The sequence below is a fragment of the Athene cunicularia genome, assembly GCF_003259725.1.
Source record: "Athene cunicularia isolate RWA chromosome Z unlocalized genomic scaffold, athCun1 chrZ_part1, whole genome shotgun sequence".
Lineage (NCBI taxonomy): Eukaryota > Metazoa > Chordata > Aves > Strigiformes > Strigidae > Athene > Athene cunicularia.
In genome coordinates this window covers 23914930-23934971 of record NW_020799142.1, presented here as the reverse complement: position 1 = coordinate 23934971, position 20042 = coordinate 23914930, and the positions used below count along the sequence as shown (strand labels likewise).

Here is a 20042-nt window from a genome sequence, read left to right as displayed (position 1 = left end):
CTGTCGGCAGTGCTGGCTGCCGCAAAGGCTTGTGCTTCTGGGTCAGAGCCCAGCTTGTGATTTAGAAAGTGGTCATCCAGAGAATAAATGGTGGTGGTGTGCCCTAGGAGAAGACACTTCTGTGGCCCCTTATTTTCCACTGTGAGTGTAGGTGTATTCATACAGAGGAAGATGTAAGTATGTCAGCAGTGGTATTCTTCCAGACTTTTTTTTTTTTTTTCTCTCTCTTTATGTTGCCAGAAATTGCATGGAGTCTCTAGTTCTTTTCTGTAACCTCATAAAGTTACAACAAATTTTTGATGTATTTTTGGGAGGGGAAGGGGAAATGACAACATGAATTGTGCTTTGCTGCAGAAGAGCATTGTCTGAGATGGAGGCTTCTCAGGGTGTTCTGAAAGATGTGCAAGATTTTTGACACCTAAATTAATAGAATTCGTCACTTACCAGTAAAGGTTAACTGTCACTGGCATGAATAGTGTGCATAGTGTATTGTTTTATTGTAAACTTGTAGTTTTACTTAGTAAAACTAAGGCTGTTTTACTGTTGCATCACTGAATCTTTGGTCATTCAAGGAATTAACTGTGATGTTGTTTGAAAGGCCTTGCTCCTCTTTTAATGCAATTTAACGAAAGGAAAAAAATATGTCAGTATTGTTGTTTACTGTGGTTTGCACAAATCTCACTGTAAATCAGTGGGTAACATTATCCTAATCTGTTTCCTGTGTTTAAACCTAAAGATTGTATTGTGTATTAAAACACAGTTTCAATGGAATTATTGAGGTTGAAGATTACCACCACTTCAGTGTTTCTTGTTCTAACTAGATAGGTTTACCACCAACCTAAAGATGTTTTCAGTGGCTTGTATTCCTGAAAGCTATTTCTTAACATTAAGCTGAAGGAGGATGAGATAGAGAACTAGCTATTTAAATTTTGGAGCTAATGTTTAAAAGCATGTGATTAGCGTAGCTTTTAGAATCCCTGGAGTTAAGCTCTTCTCTGGTGCTAACTTGCTGCAGTGACAAAATGACAGCGCTCAGTATTTATTATCACATTTGTTCTGAACACGGAGAAATGCCACTATTAGCAGAGATTGCTTCTTGTTAATACCTGTGATATATTGCAGGAATACAGTTTTGAAGTGCCTTAATGCTCCCTAGTGAATTTCTATTAGTTGTTTCCTATCTTGTAAAACAGAAGTGTATTAATGACACTTCCTTTATCCCCCTCTATGGCAAATGAACAGTTGTCATAGAGCTCTGCTGAATCAGGATGCTGACCTCTTTTTGCATGTTCCAATAATTACACTGTTTGAGAGGTGACTTACTCATTTAAACAGTGCCAAGAAAAGGCAGCCCTCACCACTTTGTGGGTTTTTATCTCTACAGCTGAAGGATTATGGGCATTATGATACACAAGCTGTAATCTTAATGTTTGTGTTTAACTATCTCTTATGAAAAAAAAAAATACAGATGTGACACACACTAAACTTGGGAATTCTGGTTTTGTGTGCTTGTGCATGCTTTTTTAATTATGCTGAGGACTTCAGTTTCCCATTCAGTGTATAAAACGCACTTACGCAAGAGGTGAAGTATCCTGTGGGAAAAATAAGTTGGCTTCTAATAGAAACACAGCTCACCTCCCTTCTTCCTTCCTCAAAAGGGGAAAAAGTAGCGTATTAGGAGTGCTTGTAGATCTTGTTAATTAGGTTCCTCACAGAGGAGAGTGCAGCTTTGCCGCTGTTCTGTGCACATACCTACACGGAGGTGTCATCTCTCTCTTAGCCCTGTAGTTGAGTACTTTATTTTTCATGGGAGCTATAACAAATCTTTTGTTTGTGGGAGCCAAAAATGCGGAGAGGGTGGTAAGGGGAAAGACAGTCTATAGCACACAATTCTGTGGCAATCTATGTGAGGAAAGATTTCTTATTTTCAGTTTCCCATGCACAGGATTTCTTTATATTTTGTTAACTGATGTGATTAAACTATATACTTTTTTTTTAGTCAAATATGTTATGTTTTAAAATAAAAAAGTTTTTATTGTTAAGTTTTGGATTTTGTGGGATACTGTATGATGTTTCTCAACTTTTAAAATTCCTTTAAATTGTGGTTTTGTTTTGGGTTTCCCAAAAGTGTTAAGAAGAGTTTGGGCTTTTGTCTTTTTTTTTTTTTTTTTTCCCCTGGCCTGGTATGTAAAGGCCAGATAAGTGTAATGGTATTTGTCTTGTCTGTACCCTGGCACTGCTGATCTTTGCAATGCTCGTTGTCCTTAGTGTTGCTAGAGAATGATTTAGGAGATTATTGGGCTCTTGCTGAGGTTCAGGCTCTTTTCCAGTGCAGGTTATGACAGCTGTTGTGCAATTTAAACACTTTCTCCAAAGTTTGAGTAGGTGTAGCAGAAATAAAGTGGTATGCTTCTCTAAGAGCAATTCCTTCATTTTGATTGTTCAAAACTTGCTTTTTAAAATTTTTTGTTACTAATTTGCAAATACTCCATTCAGCCCAGGAAGAAGGTAAGAAATTGTCATTTAAGACAGGGAGTAAAAAGCTTCTGCGATTTCTTCTTTTTTTTTTTTTTTGTCTTTTCCTTTTGCATGCTAAGGGATTAGACAAAATGCCACAAGCCATTCTGCTTGAGATGAAAAGCAAGAACTTAGAATGAAACCCCTTGTTCATATACCTGAAAGCAGTCGGGAATCTGATATGACTTCAGAATGACTGTTTAATTAGATTTAGAGTCATTTAATTAGATTTAATGATATTTTAACAGCCTACAGAATTACCCCATCCAGTTTACCGACTGCAGGTGTGTGTTCTGTGGGAAATATTTGTGTGTATGTAGTATATGGGATTATTTTGTTTGTTTGGGTTTTTTTTAAGAAATGTGCTTGTGTTAGTCTTGAATGGCTGTCAGATAAATACAGGGTTGAACTAAATGACGTGTTTACTTAGCACTAATTGCTACTCCTAAATGTTCCTTCGTATTGTATTTTGTGGAAGCAGTCATACATATTCTACCAAGCATATACTGCATAGCTGCATTTTAAAACGTGTAGTAGAGTGATCATGTATAACATAGATATTTTCTTCATAATAATGATTTTCTTTTATGAAACAATTGAATCTCACTTATTAAACTGTAATCTACTGTTTCTGAAGAGTGATGTGAAACATTAGTGACCCTGCATGACCTATTTGAATTTATTCTCCATTCCTCATTTCAGTTATTTATTTATCTGGCTAAACTTGTGATATTTTTTCTCCTTTTTTTCTAGGGTGGAGGGAGGAAGTTTATACAGCTGAACATCCTTTACTTTAAACTGTTCCTTCAGAAGGAATTTGTATGGCAGCTAAAACTTGTAGATGAGAGTGACTGGCTATTCCAGTGAGCATACTGTAAAATTAGAAATCTGGAACATTTTTGCATAGATGGCTTTGGCCAGTTCAGGTGTATGTTGTTCTTTCATTATGGTTTTCTGCCGTGCTCTAGGAAAAAACACATTGCCATGCTACTTCAACATGCTGTTCACTGTTACGGTTGTCTGGTATATCGAAGCTTTCTGTAGGAGACTTTGCCCTGGGCACTGACTCCCTTGCTCCCCCGTGAGAGCTTGCAGCTTGTCTGCAATGTTAGTTGTATATGTTTGTGCAACTGCTGCTTTTCTTCACTTGAAAAGAAGTTGGAACACGACTGTGATAGTTCACTGTCAAATTAAAACCAGCGATGACTTCAAGAATACACATACAGCTTCTGATGGAGAAGAGTATAAAACAGTTCTTCTAGTGATAACCTCATTCTTGCTCATATGGTTCTATGTGCTATGTTGTGTTGAGCTGTCCTAGTATGTGTCATTCATGGTTTAAATGTAATTTTGACTTTGGTTAGTTGTTAGACTTGTACATACAATAGTGGTGGTACTTCTGCTTCCCAGTATAGACCCACGGTTGTAGGATAGTGAAGTTTTAATTAATGATTTTACATACTTATTTCTGCTTTTCACACTTTAGAAATGGCTGCCCTGATGGTAATGTTAAAATAGGTGGTGTATGAAGTGCGTGTATGAATGTGTTGGTGATCTACTTATGTTGAGAGGTAGCTCGTACAATATGATACACACTTGAGTTTTTGGTAAGGATTTGTTCTGTTATGCTGTGGTCAGATTTAGGCTTGCTTTTAAATTTGGATAAACAGAAAGTTTCCCTTAGCTGGCTGTTAATCTTTTTTTAGAGCTCGAGGGCTAAATCCTCAAAGGGTGATATAGGTATGCAAATTCAATTCAGACTTGGCTGCCACTGAACTGAATGGTATCAAGTTGGAATCTTATTTTTCTTTCTTTTTTGTTTAGATATTGAAGAAGGATAAAAAGCTCCTTAAAGGTTTGGAAGGTTGCATGTGATCAGCATGAAGAGCTTAAAAGCAAAGTTCAGGAAGAGTGACGTAAGTATTTCTGCTCAGTTTGACTGCTGGTTTCCATGCTGGAAACAAATTCTTCACTCCCACCTTGATAAGGTTGTAGGTTAATGAATTACAGAAAAGAAAAGTTTTTTCCAAGCAACAGCTGAGTATGGTATGGAGTAGGCTGTTTCTATTTGGAGTGCAATTGTCTGTTATGCAAATTAATAGCATTTCACTACCTTGCTTTCCATGACTGAATCATGCTCATGTGTGGCGTCTGCAGAACTTCCATTAGATTGTGCTGGTGCCCAGACTGAAACTTTGTTCCAGGTGTAGGGTTAAGCCTAGTAAGGATTTTACTACCCAATCATATTTCTGTCTAAGCATAATACCATTCTTATCAGTGTGGTGTTTGAGCACTTAACAAAAGGTCTCCTCAGTCTGCGATAGGATTGCTTTGTCAGTAAGAACACAGGAACCAGCTGTGCAATTACGGCAGCTGTGGCTTATCAATTCTAGTGTGAGAGGAGAGGTGAATATAAGGCTTGAGCAGTAAGGATGATGGACATAAATATGGAGTCCCTACAGGAGACTCTTCAGAGAGGCATTAGGCTGCATGTCATACATTGCCTCTTGCTAGCAGTAGTAGTATAAGTGGAGACCGAGGCTTGAACTTGTATAGTAAGCATACTTCCCTTGAAGCAGCAGAACTGTTGTAGTGTTGTCCTGTTCTTGTCTTTCTTTTTGTACTACTGATTGCAGCTTTTTGTCATGCATTCATTTTAATGCTTATTCGATAGTACAGTGAGCAGTCAGTGAAATAGGTGACTTTGTGTTTAACTGACTTTCCAGATTTCCGGTGTGGAATTCGTGACAAATCTCCATGATCTGTATGTTCCACCCTTCATTCTGAATTTTTGCCCTGTTTTGAAAGAAGTGGTATGTTGTTGTTTGTCATGGACAGATTTGTGCCAGGTCCCGGAGCAGCAATATTTGGTGAAGATGATTTAGGTTTGAAAATGGAGCTTCTTCAGAAGTTTTGATGTTTGGGAGTAAAATAACACGCTGCATTCAGGAATAGTACAGGCTATGCTTTCTTGATCTCATGGCACATCATTAGAATGGTGTCTTTAGCTGGCTTGTAATGCACTTCAGTAGCTGTGAAGTAGGTAGAGATGCTGTTATGGTGTAATCTGCAGATGTGCTGGTTACTGCTTAGAAAGTCTTTTGAGCTACAGGTTTAACATTTGGTGCAGCTGCTGTATTGGCTTCCTAGCAACAGCACTGGTAGATGCCCCTTGGGTTTAGCAAGAGCTTGTGAAAAAGACTACCTCTACAAATGAGGTATAATTGTATATTATTGCCATAATAGAAATATGTCAACCAACCTTTGGGAACAAAGGGAAACTTTTTAAAATATTTAAGCAGTGTTTGGCTTTTGCTAGTCACCAGGCTGAATCAGCGAGTGGCACAGTGTCTTGTGCTGCTTCAAACAAATAAAAATAATGTCATAAGGCGCTGGTGTCTCATCTAACTGAATATGCCATTCAGTTTAGAACTGCTAGAATTTGGGGATCAGATATTGTTGCTCCTCTTGCAGCAAATAGCAGAAATTGCTATTTTGAGTTCACCTACACCAGTAAAACTTTTTATAGGCATCTGCTTGGGTAATGAGAACAGTCCCTTGGCTATATGAACACACTTGCTATTATGGAAGTTAGGTGTGCCTGTATGTTAGGATGACTTCATTCACACTTTTATGCCTGTTGGCTGGACTGCTGCTCTAGAGCAAAGGCTAAGTGACAAGAGTGATGCAACTAGATCTTGCTGTAGCTAGTCCACCCACTGTTATAAATTGCACTGGTTCACTTATTCTGTGCTTATCTATCCTTGATAACTCGCTCACGCCTCTCCCCCAAACCAAGTGGAGTCTGAAAGTAATTGCTGTTTTGATACTACTGCTGTCTACTGGCTGGAGACAAAGTTGACCACAAAGAATTTTTCAGATACCTAAAATTTAGATATGCAGCTCTAAGAGCACAGCAGTCTAAATCCATGACAGTCTGGTTTCCTCTGTTTTGAAGCCAAACCTTAAGGGCATAATTCAAAACAGCCAACAGGAGCTGTTCTATATTTTGTGCAGGATAAGCAAGCAAAATTATCCTTCTCTTTAGTTTCCAGAAGCTACCATTAGCTATAATTTGTGAGGAGGGGGAAGAGGAGGTTGTTTTAATTGGAATTAGTCTTATTTGTATCTCAATTTCTAAGATGTGGTGACTGCTTTTGAATTGGGGATAAGGGTAGAGTCAGTAAGGATGGAAGGGCTCATCCCACCTTCATTGTATTTCTTTCTGGAGGAAGTCTTTAATGTCTTATTTTATAGAACTGAAGATGTCTTGGGCTGAAGAATGATACCCTTCTCTTTAGCCTCACTGTTAGCATAAAAAACCAGGAAGAGGTGGAGGAGTAGGAATAAGTCTTCAAGGTGTATGTGAGAAACAGGAATTACACAAACACTTCTTCAGTAGTAAGGCTGATAACATAAAACCATATGCTGGAATGAAGACTGTAGGAAACTTCACTGGTGTATTAAACCTCTCTAGGCTGTTCTGGAGTGGCTGAATTGAAAGTAGGCACAACTGCTGATATTTGTGTATATGTCTCTGTCCTTGCTGCAGGGCTTCTCTTTCGTGCTGTGGCTACACCAGTCTTACAGCTTGCAAAGCTTCATCTCTGTCCTTCTGGTTTTAAGGGTATCTGACCCTGCAGTGAGCCAATTCAGGGATATAAAATGATGGAAGATCACCCTCTGTGGGGTGAGTTTTAGCTGATTAACTCACTGCTCTGTCTCACTGTAGGGTCAACCCTGAGATGAATGGTGGAAGTAGGAGGAGCAGGAGGACATCCCTTTCTGCAGATGTTTCTTGGCTTAGCTGCACTGTCAAATCACACCCTGAATTTATTGACCTAAAAAGCACAGGGATGGGCACACCAGCAAAATTGTTGCAGGATCACACAAGTTAATAAGACTCCTAATTCTGATATTTAGCAGAACTGATATAGTCCACAGCTGAGAGATGGAAGTATAACTCTCCTTAGATGGGAGAGTGACTCCTCACTTCATGCTTTTGCTGCTCAGCTCCCCTGTACCTCACTTGATTCACTCTCCGTGTTCACAAGCAGCTCCATTAACTGGAGAATCTTTTTTCCTTGACATACTTAACTGCTGTGAAATCCTTCCTGAGGGTGACTGTTGCCATGTGAACATGTATATTTGGTGTGGAGGAATGAGATTTATCGCTCTGTCATAAATGAGTATTGTCAAAGAGTGATGTGTAGTTACAGGAGGATCCTTGTAGACCATAAATCTGTGAACAGGATGCCTAGGTGGGAACAAATGCTGAGATTGGAAGTTAAGTAGTGGATGTGCACTCTTCAAGAGTCTGTAGACAAAGCAAGAGAAATTTGAGCTTAGGTCTTGACAAACACTAGTCTCTTGCTGTATTTTCTCCCTTTTTCTTCACCTCTTGTTCCTCGTTATCAAACTCAAAACCTATTACTAGTAACATCTAGAAGCTGACAGCCTAAAAGGATGACAGTTTTAGTTGTTGCAAGAGACTATTACATGTAACACTTGAAAGAGTTGGTGTGGTAGTATCAGAAGCTATCACTTCAGAGCTTGAATTTGTTTATAGACTGTCTGTAGTTTCTTCACATGATAGAGAATGAACATATCCACCCAGTAAGACAGAAGTTCTTCACTGTTTCTGCTTAGTAAAGCAGAGTTTGAAATAATCCAATTAAAACAAAAACAGTGCTACTCATGTCTGATTAGGTTTCTTATTAATATTTGAGACTGGACTGTTTTTTGTAATAACTAATCAGTTTGTGGCCTGACTTCAAAAACATCTAGAATCTTAGGCAGATGAGGGCTGAGTGCATTTTCAAATGTGCAGAGATACTAAACCTGTCTAAACATGTTTTGTCTGCTTCTTAAATATGACAAGATACTCATCAACATTTTTAGGCACCTACACACATTTAAATATCTAGCTCTTTGATACTAAGATGTTGTAGGAACGTAGGTGATGTTTAGGTAGATTTGGTTTTAACTCTGTTCTTGATTACTCTAGAAAAGGCATAATGTGTCAAGGCTGTGATGGGTTGGATTGTTTCAACTCCCTGACTTATACCTGTAGGAGAAAACTGAAAAGTTTTAGAACTAATTTCTGCGAGTACTGAAGATCAGCTGAAAAACACATCTTGCAGTTTGACAATGGACAAATTTTATTTTAATTGTTAGCTTGTTGACTGGACAAGGTGAAGATTAGAATTGATATTTGCATCGAAATATCTTCAGTACTGAATATTAGAAAACTAGAGTGTCTTTTAAAATTGAGAATTGACTGTGCAGTTCAGCCGCAAAAGTAACTATTGTCAGAAGCAGAGCCAAGACAGGCTGGGATTTCCCAATGCTAATTGCCAGCTCTAACTTCTGGTATTTCTGGAAATGCCTATTTGTTGTACGGTCATGCGGGGGTTGAAAAGTTTGCAGTTCTTGTGAAAATTCTGCTTTTTGGCATGTGGTGTACTCATTGTTCTATAAATCTTAAAATGATGAGGCAGTTAGGTATGTTGTAGTATAAAAATTCTCAGTCTTAATCTAGACACTGTTAAGGCTTGGCACTACTTTTTAATGCCCGGTGTTCTAGGTAGGCTCTCATTCAACAGTTTTTAAAGTATGAAAATCTACATGGGGGTCTGGAACAGAAAGATTGCTGGGACACATTCCATTGAAATCACTGTGTTCCCATGTGCTCTGGACTGAATGTGTGGGAGAACAAAACTTGGGTGGGGCAACTTTAAAAATAATAAAGCAAGATCTCCTTTAAACAGCCCTTAAATTCTTTTATCCACTGAAATCTACAATTAACCTTAAAAGGAGCATGGGGTTGTTGAAAATTGCGCTATCCACTCAGTGTACATGTACTACTTTCAGGGTGATTGTGACAAAAAAACCCACATAGAGAGTTCACTCTGGCTAAAATGTGAAATAGCAGTGTTGTCTGACATCTTTAACTATTTAGAAAATGAACTACTGAAGCTTCCTTTTATTTAGGTGTCTTTCTCTTATTGGGTGTTGAATTAAACTGGCCTGAAACACATCACCATGATTGCAGCTTTCCCTTAGTTTACTGTGTTCTTCAGTAATAATTTTGTGATTCCCCTATACAGTGTGTAGGGGAGGACTTGTTCTCTGGAATGTATAGATTGTCCTCAATCACCTCTTCTTGAGAAAAGAGGATTTAGCCTTCTCTCCTTCTTGAAACAAGTGCCATGGCTCCTGTGTTTTCCTCCCTCTGTCAGGAGTCAAGGGTTCTAACTTCCATCCCATTTTCTGCTCTGGAGCTATTTGCCTTAATGCCTCCAGTTCTGGACAACATAAGGCTCAGCTCTAGTCAGCTTGCTCTTCCAGACAAAGCTTAAATGCTTTGTGCAGGAAGGAAGTTAAAAATATTGAGTCCTATAGTAGTACATAGAGTAAGACCTGCTGCCAGTTGTGGTTAGTTCAGTGTGAACCTCTTGCCATCAAGCAGTGTCTTTTCTTTGTTATTGACAATAGGAATGTGTTCAGAGTACTCGTAGAATTACCTTATTGACATGAACGGTAATTCTTGTGCACTTGAGCACTCTGAGGGAGTCAATATCAGCCCATATGTAGCATCTCTTTTAATATGGTGGAAGGAAAATCTAACAGAGGCAAGTGAAGACCGATAGATAAGGGTGGGGGAAAAAAGAAAGGAAAAAAGAACAGGTCTGAAAGGGAGGGGAGAGGAGGGACAGTTGAAGCTGTAGTGTTAGAGTTACTATTTTGGTAACTCTTCTGTGAGAAGGAATAACTTGTGGGATGCCTGCTGATCGGCTCTCTGTGGGTGGGAAAGTACATAGATTTGGCAGTGTTTGAGGCAAAATAACTTGCAGATATTCTAGAAACCTGCAGCATCTCCAGATGGTTGGGAAAGAAAGGAAAGGGAATAGGTTAAATGAGAACTGTGCTGTGGTGTTTGGAATTATAGTAGAGAAACCTGGGTTTGGAGTTGGCTTACTTTGAATAAACACATAGTTATTTCCTAAACCAGGATTACAGTCTGGAGTATAGCAGAGAACATCTTGGTTGGGTTCCCAGCCAGTCTTCATCAGTTTGTACTAAAATGTCATTGTCAGTTATAAATTAATGATTCCTTTGTCTGATTCTAGTCCCATGTCTGTTAAGTGTGCAGTGTTCACAGAGATTGGGTTGATCATGGACAGTTGCAGTCCTAATCAGCCAGTCTTACAATGTAGTTGCCCAGCAAGTGCAATGCTATTAAACCCTTGTGTTTAGTCAGAAGTCAGAAGTCAGAAGAAGCTTTGGGGATGAATCAGTGTCAGGTCAAACCTACAGGGATGACCTCACTCACCCATTTGCAGTTTCTCTGTCCTGTTGGTAGCATGCTGCGCTCATCTGGGCTGTGTTTTCCACGCCTGTGTTTGTCCCAGAATCACTGCCCTAAGGAAATGACATGCAGCTCCTGCACTGATTTCCTTTTGACTTCCATCTCCACCCATGCTTGTGCCCCAAATTAGGTGAAGAATAATATCTCCCATTATTATTGGCCCTAGAGTCATATTCTTACCAATACAGAATGACATGGGGCTAATGATTCTTCTGTAAATATAGGTTGGGAAAAGGGAAAGGTGACTCCTTTTCCCAGGTGGTGCCTGCCTAGACCTGTCAACTTTGTTATTCCAGACTCCTTGGTTGCTTATCCATCTAGAACTGGAGTAAGGGTTGGAGGCTGTGTGAAAGGAAACATCGATTAGTCACTGGTTGGCCACAAACACTGGTCTGCCCTGCCAGCCTGAGTGGTGCCTGGCAAGCTGAACACTTTGCATCTGTGTTCTGATCATGCCAAGATGGCTGGTTTGGCCATCCTTATGTGATCCTTTATTAAAAGGAATGTATGTAAAACATTTGCAATGATGAAGACGAACCCTCCCATTACAAAATTGTTTTAAATGGAGATAAACCCTGTAGTGTTAGGGGCAGCAATATATAAAATTGTAGCAGGATAAGTGCAGAAACACCACAATTTGAAGCTAGCCAGTTTGTTGACAGTTCATTACTAAATCAAATACCAGCATTAAGCAGCATGAAGTGGGGGTGGTTAGGAAGAAGAAAGGCAAATTGGCATATTCCAACTGGAAAAAGTTAGTATTTTTAAATATACTGGTAACAAGAAAGGAATCTTTGTTGTGTAGAAACATGTCTTTTGTGTCGCTTTAAACAGAGCACAAAAGTTCAAAGGGCTGAGTTTGGAAGAGTTGGAAAAAAGCAATTGTAATTTTTTAATTTATTTGTTTATCTTTAGTAAGATTTAAATGTAAAGTAAAATAAATTAAAAATATGATAAATGAACAGTCTGTGTGTTCTTATTGTAGTACACTATATCCTCTCTCTTTTTGGCACTACTTGTGTCTAATCTGATTTTAAAAAAAAATATTCTATCCAGCCTTCAAAGATATCAGTTAAAACTCATGTAAAGAAGAGGATTTAATGAGTGGTCCAGTTGTGTGTTTGAAGACTGTTGTCTTGGCTTTACTAAGAACAAAAACCGGTTTACTGTGTATAGGTGCTGTAGTAGTATCTAAGTAATACGTATATGTTTTATTTTATTGGAGATTTGGGCCTTTTCATCCTATGCTTATATTTTGGGAGCCTATACAAGCAGACAATAAATGTTGAGGAGTTAATTAAGCTGAAATAGATGTATTATTTGTCTTATTCCAGCAATGTTTTCTAGTCCTGTTCCTCTGATTGCAAGGCAATTGCCTAGCATTAGTGTCCTTGCTAATACATTAGTGGTGTAGCTGCCTGGACTTGTGTGAGTATTCTGACATGTGAAAAGCTTTTTAATGAGCTATTTTTCCTACTTCTGGACCTAATCTGTCTAGAAGTAGCTGCAACCTCAAGCTTTTAAAAATACTATTAACTTTGTGCCAGTGAAAGGTGTTGTAGTTGAATGTCTTAGTTTCCTAGACTTGCAGCTTCACGTGTATTCTTACCACAGGTACTCTACTTTGCCTGTATTTTGCTTGTTGCATGGACTTCATACTTTACCTTGAAGTATTTCAAAGTAGGAACCTCTTTCAGTGCTATTCTGGTGCAATGCCTAACACTGGTGCTACTTTATATGATTTAGATTTTGAGAGGTGACATGATACAACTAGCAAAGCATAATCTGAAACTCAAGCTGCTCTACAGCTGTCTGAGGAGTCTCATTCCCAAGAGATGCTGCATATCTCAGATGAAATAAACAGTTAACTGTCCAGAACACTTGCATTGACTTGATGATGATGATGATAGAAGCGAAGGTGTTTTAATAACTTTGCAAATTCTGTGGTTATCTCTGCATATGCATGCGACTGACATACCTAGTCTGCTCTGTTCACAGGTGCATACCTCTTTTATTTCATCTTTACTACTTTGCTCTGTGTGGTGGAAACCTCTTAGGAATCTTGCAAACTTGGGTAACCTGTCTGCTTATCCAGAGACTGAAACAGTGCCCTTTGAAGTCAGAAGAAAGATTTCAATCTGCTCCACTGAGCTTGGAATCAAGAACCAAAACCAAAATGTTGGCTTCATGGAAGCATATGGCAGGGCTCCAGTGAGGCATGGATTTCCCCTGAATCTAACATAGAAATACAAGTGGCTATTGAGGATGCTCACATTGGCAGGGTATCCCATAGTGGCTTCTTTTTAGGGTCTAGAGTGTGTTGGGTTTTTGTTGTGATTTCTTTCCCCCTTTCTTTTGCTTTGGGGGGGAGGGTCATTGCTTATGATGTGAATCTGTTCAGTACAAACAATGGCAGCCCCTCAGTGACCTTCCCCTTTGGATGTGTACTTCAGGTCTGTAATTTATAGATGTACAGGAAGACTAAGTGAAATGCACCACTTGTGAACTCAGGGATCTTCCAGGAAGTAAGCAACAGCATGAGCTCATGGAGTGTTAGTGAATGCACTGTTTGTGAGCAATTTTATTGCACACCCCAAGCTGCAGAAAAATGACTGCATTTTGAGAGTAGAGGAAGCTCCGTCATGCACACTTTATTAATGATTAAGAAAAGGTATGTGGTAGGTCACTGAGGAGAAGCTAGTGCACTGTTTGATTCATGTCTTCAGTTGTTTTGCCTTCATTGCTTCTTGTCAACATGCACAAAATGGGGAAATACATTATGTAGTAATGCAATCAGATTTGAAATTATAGATTTGTATACAACCCTTATAATGAGAGATGAGGGGATTGGGTTGAAGGCAGTGATTTGTAAATACAGGTATAAAAGCTGTTTATTAGTAATAAATGTGTACTTGATTCAGACATTGATTCCTAAAGGCTGTTGTAATGTCATATAATTATAGATTGGTTTGGGTTGGAGGGGACCCTTAAAGGTCATCTCCTCCAACCCCTCTGCACTGAGCAGGGACATCTTCAACTAGATCAGGTTGCTCAGCGCCCCGTCCAGCCTGGCCTTGAATGTTTCCAGGAACACGGTGTCTATCATATCTCTGGCCAACCTGTTTCAGTGTTTTACCACCCTAATCTTAAAAAATATCTTCCTTATATCTAGTCTAAATCTACCCTCTTTTAGTTTAAAACCATTACCCCTTGTCCTCTTGCAGCAGGGCCTACTAAAAAGTTCTCCCCATCTTTCTTGTAAACCCCCTTTAAGTACTGGAAGGCCGCTATAAGGTTTCCCCAGAGCCTTCTCTTCTCCAGGCTGAACAACCCCAACTCTCTCAGCCTGCCTTCACGGGAAAGGTGTTCCAGCCCTCTGATCACTTCTGTGGCCCTCCTCCAGACCTGCTCAAGCAGAGTCCATGTCTGTCTTGAGTTGGGGGCCCCAGAGCTGGACACAGCACTGTAGGTGGGGTTTTATGAGAGCAGAGTAGAGGGGCAGAATCCCCTCCCTTGACCTGCTGGTCACGTTTCTCTTGATGCAGCCCAGGATGCAGTTGGCTTTCTGGGCTGTGAGCACACATGGGTGGCTCATGTCCTGCTTTTCATCCACCAGTACCTCCAAGTCCTTTTCTGCAGAGCTGCTCTCAATCCCTTCATCCTCCAGCCTGCATTGATACTGGGGCTTGCCTCAGCCCATGTGCAGGACCTTGCACTTGGCCTTGTTGAACCTCCTGAGGTTCACAAGGGCCCACTTCTCCAGCCTGTCCAGGTCCCTCTGGATGTCACGTCCCTTCCCTCCAACCGCACCACTCAGCTTGGTGTCATCTGCAATTTGCTAAGAGTGCACTCGATCCCACTGTCTGTGTTATTGATGAAAATATTTAACAGTTCTGGTCCCAGTGTGGACTCCTGAGAGACATCAGTTGTCACAGATCTCCATCCAGACTTCAAGCTGTTGACTACTACTCTCTGGATGTGACCATCCAACCAATTCCTTATCCACTGCATAGTCCATCAAATCCATATCTCTCCCCAGTTTAAAGAGAAGGATGTTGTGGGGGGCCATGTATTGACCATGTTATTTCTATGTGTTTATCAGGAAGCTGGACACTTACCTTTAATTCTTCTGGCTGTGCCTAAGGGAACCTGAACAGCATATCATGTGCTTATGCCTTATGTAGTTGTTTGAGAAGGACTGCAAGTTCTAGGTGTCTTGGAGTGTGTTAACTGAATTTACCAGCACAGTGGTAGCATACTTAAGGGTGGGTTTGTTGTGGATTTCTTGTTGCCTACCCAGTTATGTTTCTGTCCCACTTCTCATAAAAACAGCCTGTTGCTGTCTATGTTAGCTGCATTTGCCTCGCAACTGTCTCCCATCATGTGTCAAAGTGTGGTAAGTACAACAGGCAGCCGGTGTGCATCCTTGCTGTTACGTTGGAGTAGGTCTTGCAAACAGGGCTTTCTTTGCATGTTAAGTACTTTACAGCAAGAAGCTGCACTAGGTTTCGTCTTGGGCAGCAATTTTTTTCCAGTAGTGAATACCACTTCTTAATGCATATGTTGTTTGCTTGTAAACTTGAAGTTGCTCAGGGTGTTTTGGTTTTGTTATTCGTAGTGTATGTTCCTTGTTTGCAAGCCAGGTCTCGCTTCAGCTGGATTGCTGTTCTGGTTATTTAGCATGTTGTGCTCTCGAGAGGAGCGTTGTGTTATTCATGTGTTTGTGAGGACCATCAGCTCAGATTAATGTTAGAGAAAAAAATTCTTGAAAATTTCCTGTTGTGGTGCACTTCAGCTATCTCCGTTTACTCAGATGATGGTAAGATGCATGAGACCAGATGAAGGCTGGATTTTTTTTTTATGTTTGTGAGTAACGTTGTTTTCCTTAGAGGATTGTTTGAGAGAGAAAGTAATTTTTATTTATATTGCTTGTTAAACTGATGTAGTGAATGGGACATGGCAAACATGAGCAGTGTGGGGGGAAAATTGCTGCAGGTAAATTTCCTCAGGCCTGTTGAAGAATGACCATCAGTTTCTGTTATATTGACTAGGACTGTGGGATAACGTGTGGTACATTTTTCTCATTTTTAAATGTAAATTCTTGCTCAGTCATTACATATTAGTTGGTAAACACTAAACTTTATTATTTTTTAATTTAGGCTAGCTGGCGGAACATGGGACTATCCTCTGGCCATAGAAAACTTGTTTCCATGCTCTTCTGATTCACTTCATTGCACAGCTTGAGACAAATAAGTAGCTGTGGCTGTTGTTTCAGCCTGTAAAATACATAGTATCCAGTTTTTGTACCTGTGCAGTGTTGTTGAAGGGAAGGCACCAAGTCCAATCTGAGATGTTCTGATATGAAATGGAAGAACATTAAGTAAGTGTTCTTCAGGGACCAGGAAGGCGAGTTTAGTAAGTTAACGTGTAGCTGAAATGTACTTGGCATTTTTTAGTGTTTTTCTTCTGGTAGCATAAGAATGTAATTGTTCTGCCATGCTGTACTTTTTCCCAGTCCCTACAAGGGAGTTTCCGTGCCTGGAATTTAGATTTATAATCTGCCCCCTTTTTTTTTTTTTTTTTTTTTTTTTTTTTTTTTTTTTTTTTTTTAATTTTTTTAAAATTTTTTCTCTAATGTATCCTAGTACTTTTAGATTAAGGTCAAGTCACTTTATAATTTATTCTTGAAATGCTATGTTGCCTGTTTCCTGCAATGGTGAGTTGGGTTATGTCTGCCTATAAACCAACAGAAAGAAGCCTGCTATCTAGAAGCTATATATAAATATTACTTAATGACAGATTTCTTCCTGCTCTTCTGCAATGGCAATTCTTGCACTCATTTCCCTCTTCTGTCTCCTGGATTGCTCTCATAGGTTTAATGACTACGTTTAAGGCAGCATTTTAATTTTCTTAGATTTACATTTCTGTGTTTAACAGTAAGTTTTTTGCATTTTCTTTGGTCTGTAAATAACCCATATAGTGCTTAGTAGCTTCAGTTTTATGAATGTAGGATTGCATTAGCTCTCTGTACATACAGCAAACACAATTATGAAAAATATGTTCTTTGATATAAGAAAAAACAATTAACCGTTGTTAAGTAGCTTGTACATGCACTGAAGGTGGCTGTAAACAAATTTAGTATGGTCTCATTTAGGAGGAGGGGAGCAGATACTGTAAATCTCTCCATTGGAATTGACTTCAGCTGCTAGTCGAACAGCATAACTGCCAAGCTAGTGCAGTAAAGGAAGGAAAGGTTAGAAGATGGGAAGAAGGGCTCAACCCCTCCTCTCTCAGTGCAAGTTTCTGTAATCTTGTGCAGGGGCTTGTTAGCCCACATCATCTTCAAAACAAGGGAGGTGTAAGAATATTTACATGGGGTAATTGTGGTGGATAGAAAAGTAATTCCACAGTGCTCTGATACTGTGGAAGCATGGGGGCTGTGTAAATTCCCTTAAGGGGAGATCTACCATACCCAGTTAAATTTCTTTCTCAGCTCTACATAGCTTGAGACTCCTCAGACTGTTCTGACCTTGGTATGTCAGCTGGCTGTTGTTGTAAACTTCCATCTCTTGAGTTTCCTGCTGTTTAAAATATGTAGGTAGTTCGCTGAGATGCTGCTGTTGCATGCTGGTGGAGATCTGACCTTCCTTGCAGGGCACTTGAGTTTGTCCCAGATGTGTGCAATAGGACTGCATGAGGTTTGCATGGACACTTCTGTCAGTAAGATTGAGGAGTGATTTTAAATATGGAAGCCACAAATGGCCCTGAAGATAGTCTCCCTCAATGATCTTTTCTGAAAAGTAGAGGCCTATGTTCCTGGTGATAAGGTACTCAGGACCTTGTAGGACCAGATCTTTTATGCTTTAATACCTCGGTTGTTTTCAGTAGGATTGCTCCCAGTTTTTGTCAATGCGTGATCACAGTCTGACTGAGAACATGCTGCCACCTCCTCTGTTTCTAGTGTGTGTGTGATTTTGGATGAATTGTCAGTTTTCACACACAGCTGAAATGCATCTTCTTTTCAAGTATGTTTGAGTAATCCATAGTGATTAAGCAAAACAAGTAGGAAAGAATGTGATCTTGCTATATGCCATGATTGTAATGACCCCCTCTTTGAAATAAATCAGTTGTTTGTCAGAAGACTCATGTCTGCATAAGCACACGGCATTGCTGCAGACAGGAAGTGCCCTAGTCTGTTGACCTTGTCTCCCAGGGAAAATCAGAGCTCTCATTAAATTAAAAACAAAACCAACAGAAACTCCCCCCCAACCCCAACTTGTCCTAGTGGAAGACAAAGGCAATAATATGTGTAACTTCTTTTTTTTTTTTTTTTTTTTTTTTTTTTTTTAAGTTGCTTTTAAAACTTCTTTAAATGCAGCTGAAAAGAGTGAGGTCAGATGTATTTTGTTAGGGCTATATTACACTCTACAAGGGTGAACAGGAAATGGTTTAAAGGAATGCCAAGAAGCCCCTACTCCCTAACCAATTCTCTTGTCTTTTTTCAGCCAGCCTTATTTCACATTGCATGCTTCAGCTGCTTGTGAGCATTTCTGGGTTGAGAATAAGGGAAGGTTTTAGTGTGTTTTTAAGTTACATCATCCAAGTTACTTTGCCTGCAATTTAAAGAAGAAAACTGACTGGGTTTTACATACAACTATATACGGACCAGGTGTATAGGGGAATACAATACAGACCAGGGGAAACAGGTTTTGCTATATGCATCTCTGATCTGTTAGAAGTGGTGGAAGTGCTACCTTATTAACACTAGAAATGGTGATAGTTTAATGTGACAAGAATATTCATGGCAATTTTCAATCATTACCACGGTTTCCAGGAATTTGCAATTTGAATTTATGCAGTACTTTATTCCATGGATTATAACTTTTCTGTTTCTAGCTAGGTTTTTCTTCAAAGCAGCCTTTTTTTTTTTCTTCAAGTCTCCTGCTGCAAAAGGAAGTGTAGAAAATTGAAATAAGCAACTTAAATATTATCAAATCCATGCTTTTACAAACTATTAAAAACAAATAAAAATGAACAAAACCCCCAAATCTGGATTTTTATTAAGTGTTTCTGCATAGTACACTCAGTGAAATATTTAAGACTGTTTATATCTCCTTGCTGGTTTTGCTTGTCACCTTGAATATCCAGTTAAGGAACACAAAGGAACATCTCCTTGTGGAAAAGAGAAATCAAAAGTAGATATTCCGAAGAGGTGGAGGGGGAATAGCTTGCTTTCTGGAGGTGTAGTGATGGTAGGGAGGTACACACCACGATCTTGGAGTTCCTGTTAGACATGGGTGAGGATTACTTGCTAGAGCAAGTCACCTCTTTCTGAAGCTTTGAACAGGTTTAGTGAACTCTGTCTTAACACCTGGCTTCTAGTCTGAATGCTTGTAAATCTTTTTAATACCCAATATGGCTGTTACTAGTGCTGTATGTGTTGGTCATACCTATTGTCTAGTTAATAAGGCAAATCTTGCAAATGTTCCCTACGTTTGCCAGAGTGCTGCCACACTGAACACACAAGGCTAAACCAGCAATGTACTACATTCCTTCATAGAGTGTGTGATTGTGAATTTTTAAGTCTCTTCATGAGTCATTTCAAACACACACGCATAAGTGTAAGTTCCAAAACTAACCTACTAATCTTAAAATATCCTTAAATAGTCACATTAGCCATTATCCTGGACTCTTTCAAACTTGGATATCAACTCAAGATGTCTAAAGTATGACAAAACTAGATAAGCTGACTAGTAGTATTGGTACACATTCAGGAGTTTAGACGTACTAATGTTTGACTTCTGTCTTACTCAGAGGATACAGACAGATATAACTTCTGCAACTTTTGAACACAGTGATTTGACTTTCCAGAGTTCAGCAGCCTTGCTGACTGCCTAGCTTAGACAATCTCATATAGCAGTGTTTACAGAAGTTAGAAATATTTGCACAACACTAATTATTAGAGAGGACTAGGAGCTCTGGTTATGAAATCCAACACCTATAACAATAATTAACACTGAACGGTTGGGTGGAAGGCATGTAATATGCTAAGAATCTACAATTAGGACCGAGTGCCTGCTACATGACATCAAAACATTGGTTGTGAATACTGTAACTCATTAGGCATGTGGGCAGGACCTTATAATGAAATTAG

At 39.4% G+C, this 20042-nt stretch overlaps 1 protein-coding gene across 3 annotated transcripts in view; it reads left to right on the top strand.

Moving 5' to 3' along the window:
• Positions 1-4335: 4335 nt before the first annotated feature.
• RAI14 (retinoic acid induced 14) overlaps positions 4336-20042 on the top strand; it is a 75332-nt gene continuing 59625 nt past the window's right edge. For all 3 annotated transcript variants that reach the window (XM_026865847.1, XM_026865846.1, XM_026865845.1), the window contains exon 1: positions 4336-4433. In XM_026865847.1, the coding sequence (XP_026721648.1) occupies positions 4398-4433 (36 nt within the window). In that variant the 5' untranslated portion in view covers positions 4336-4397. The remainder of the gene's footprint in view (positions 4434-20042) is intronic.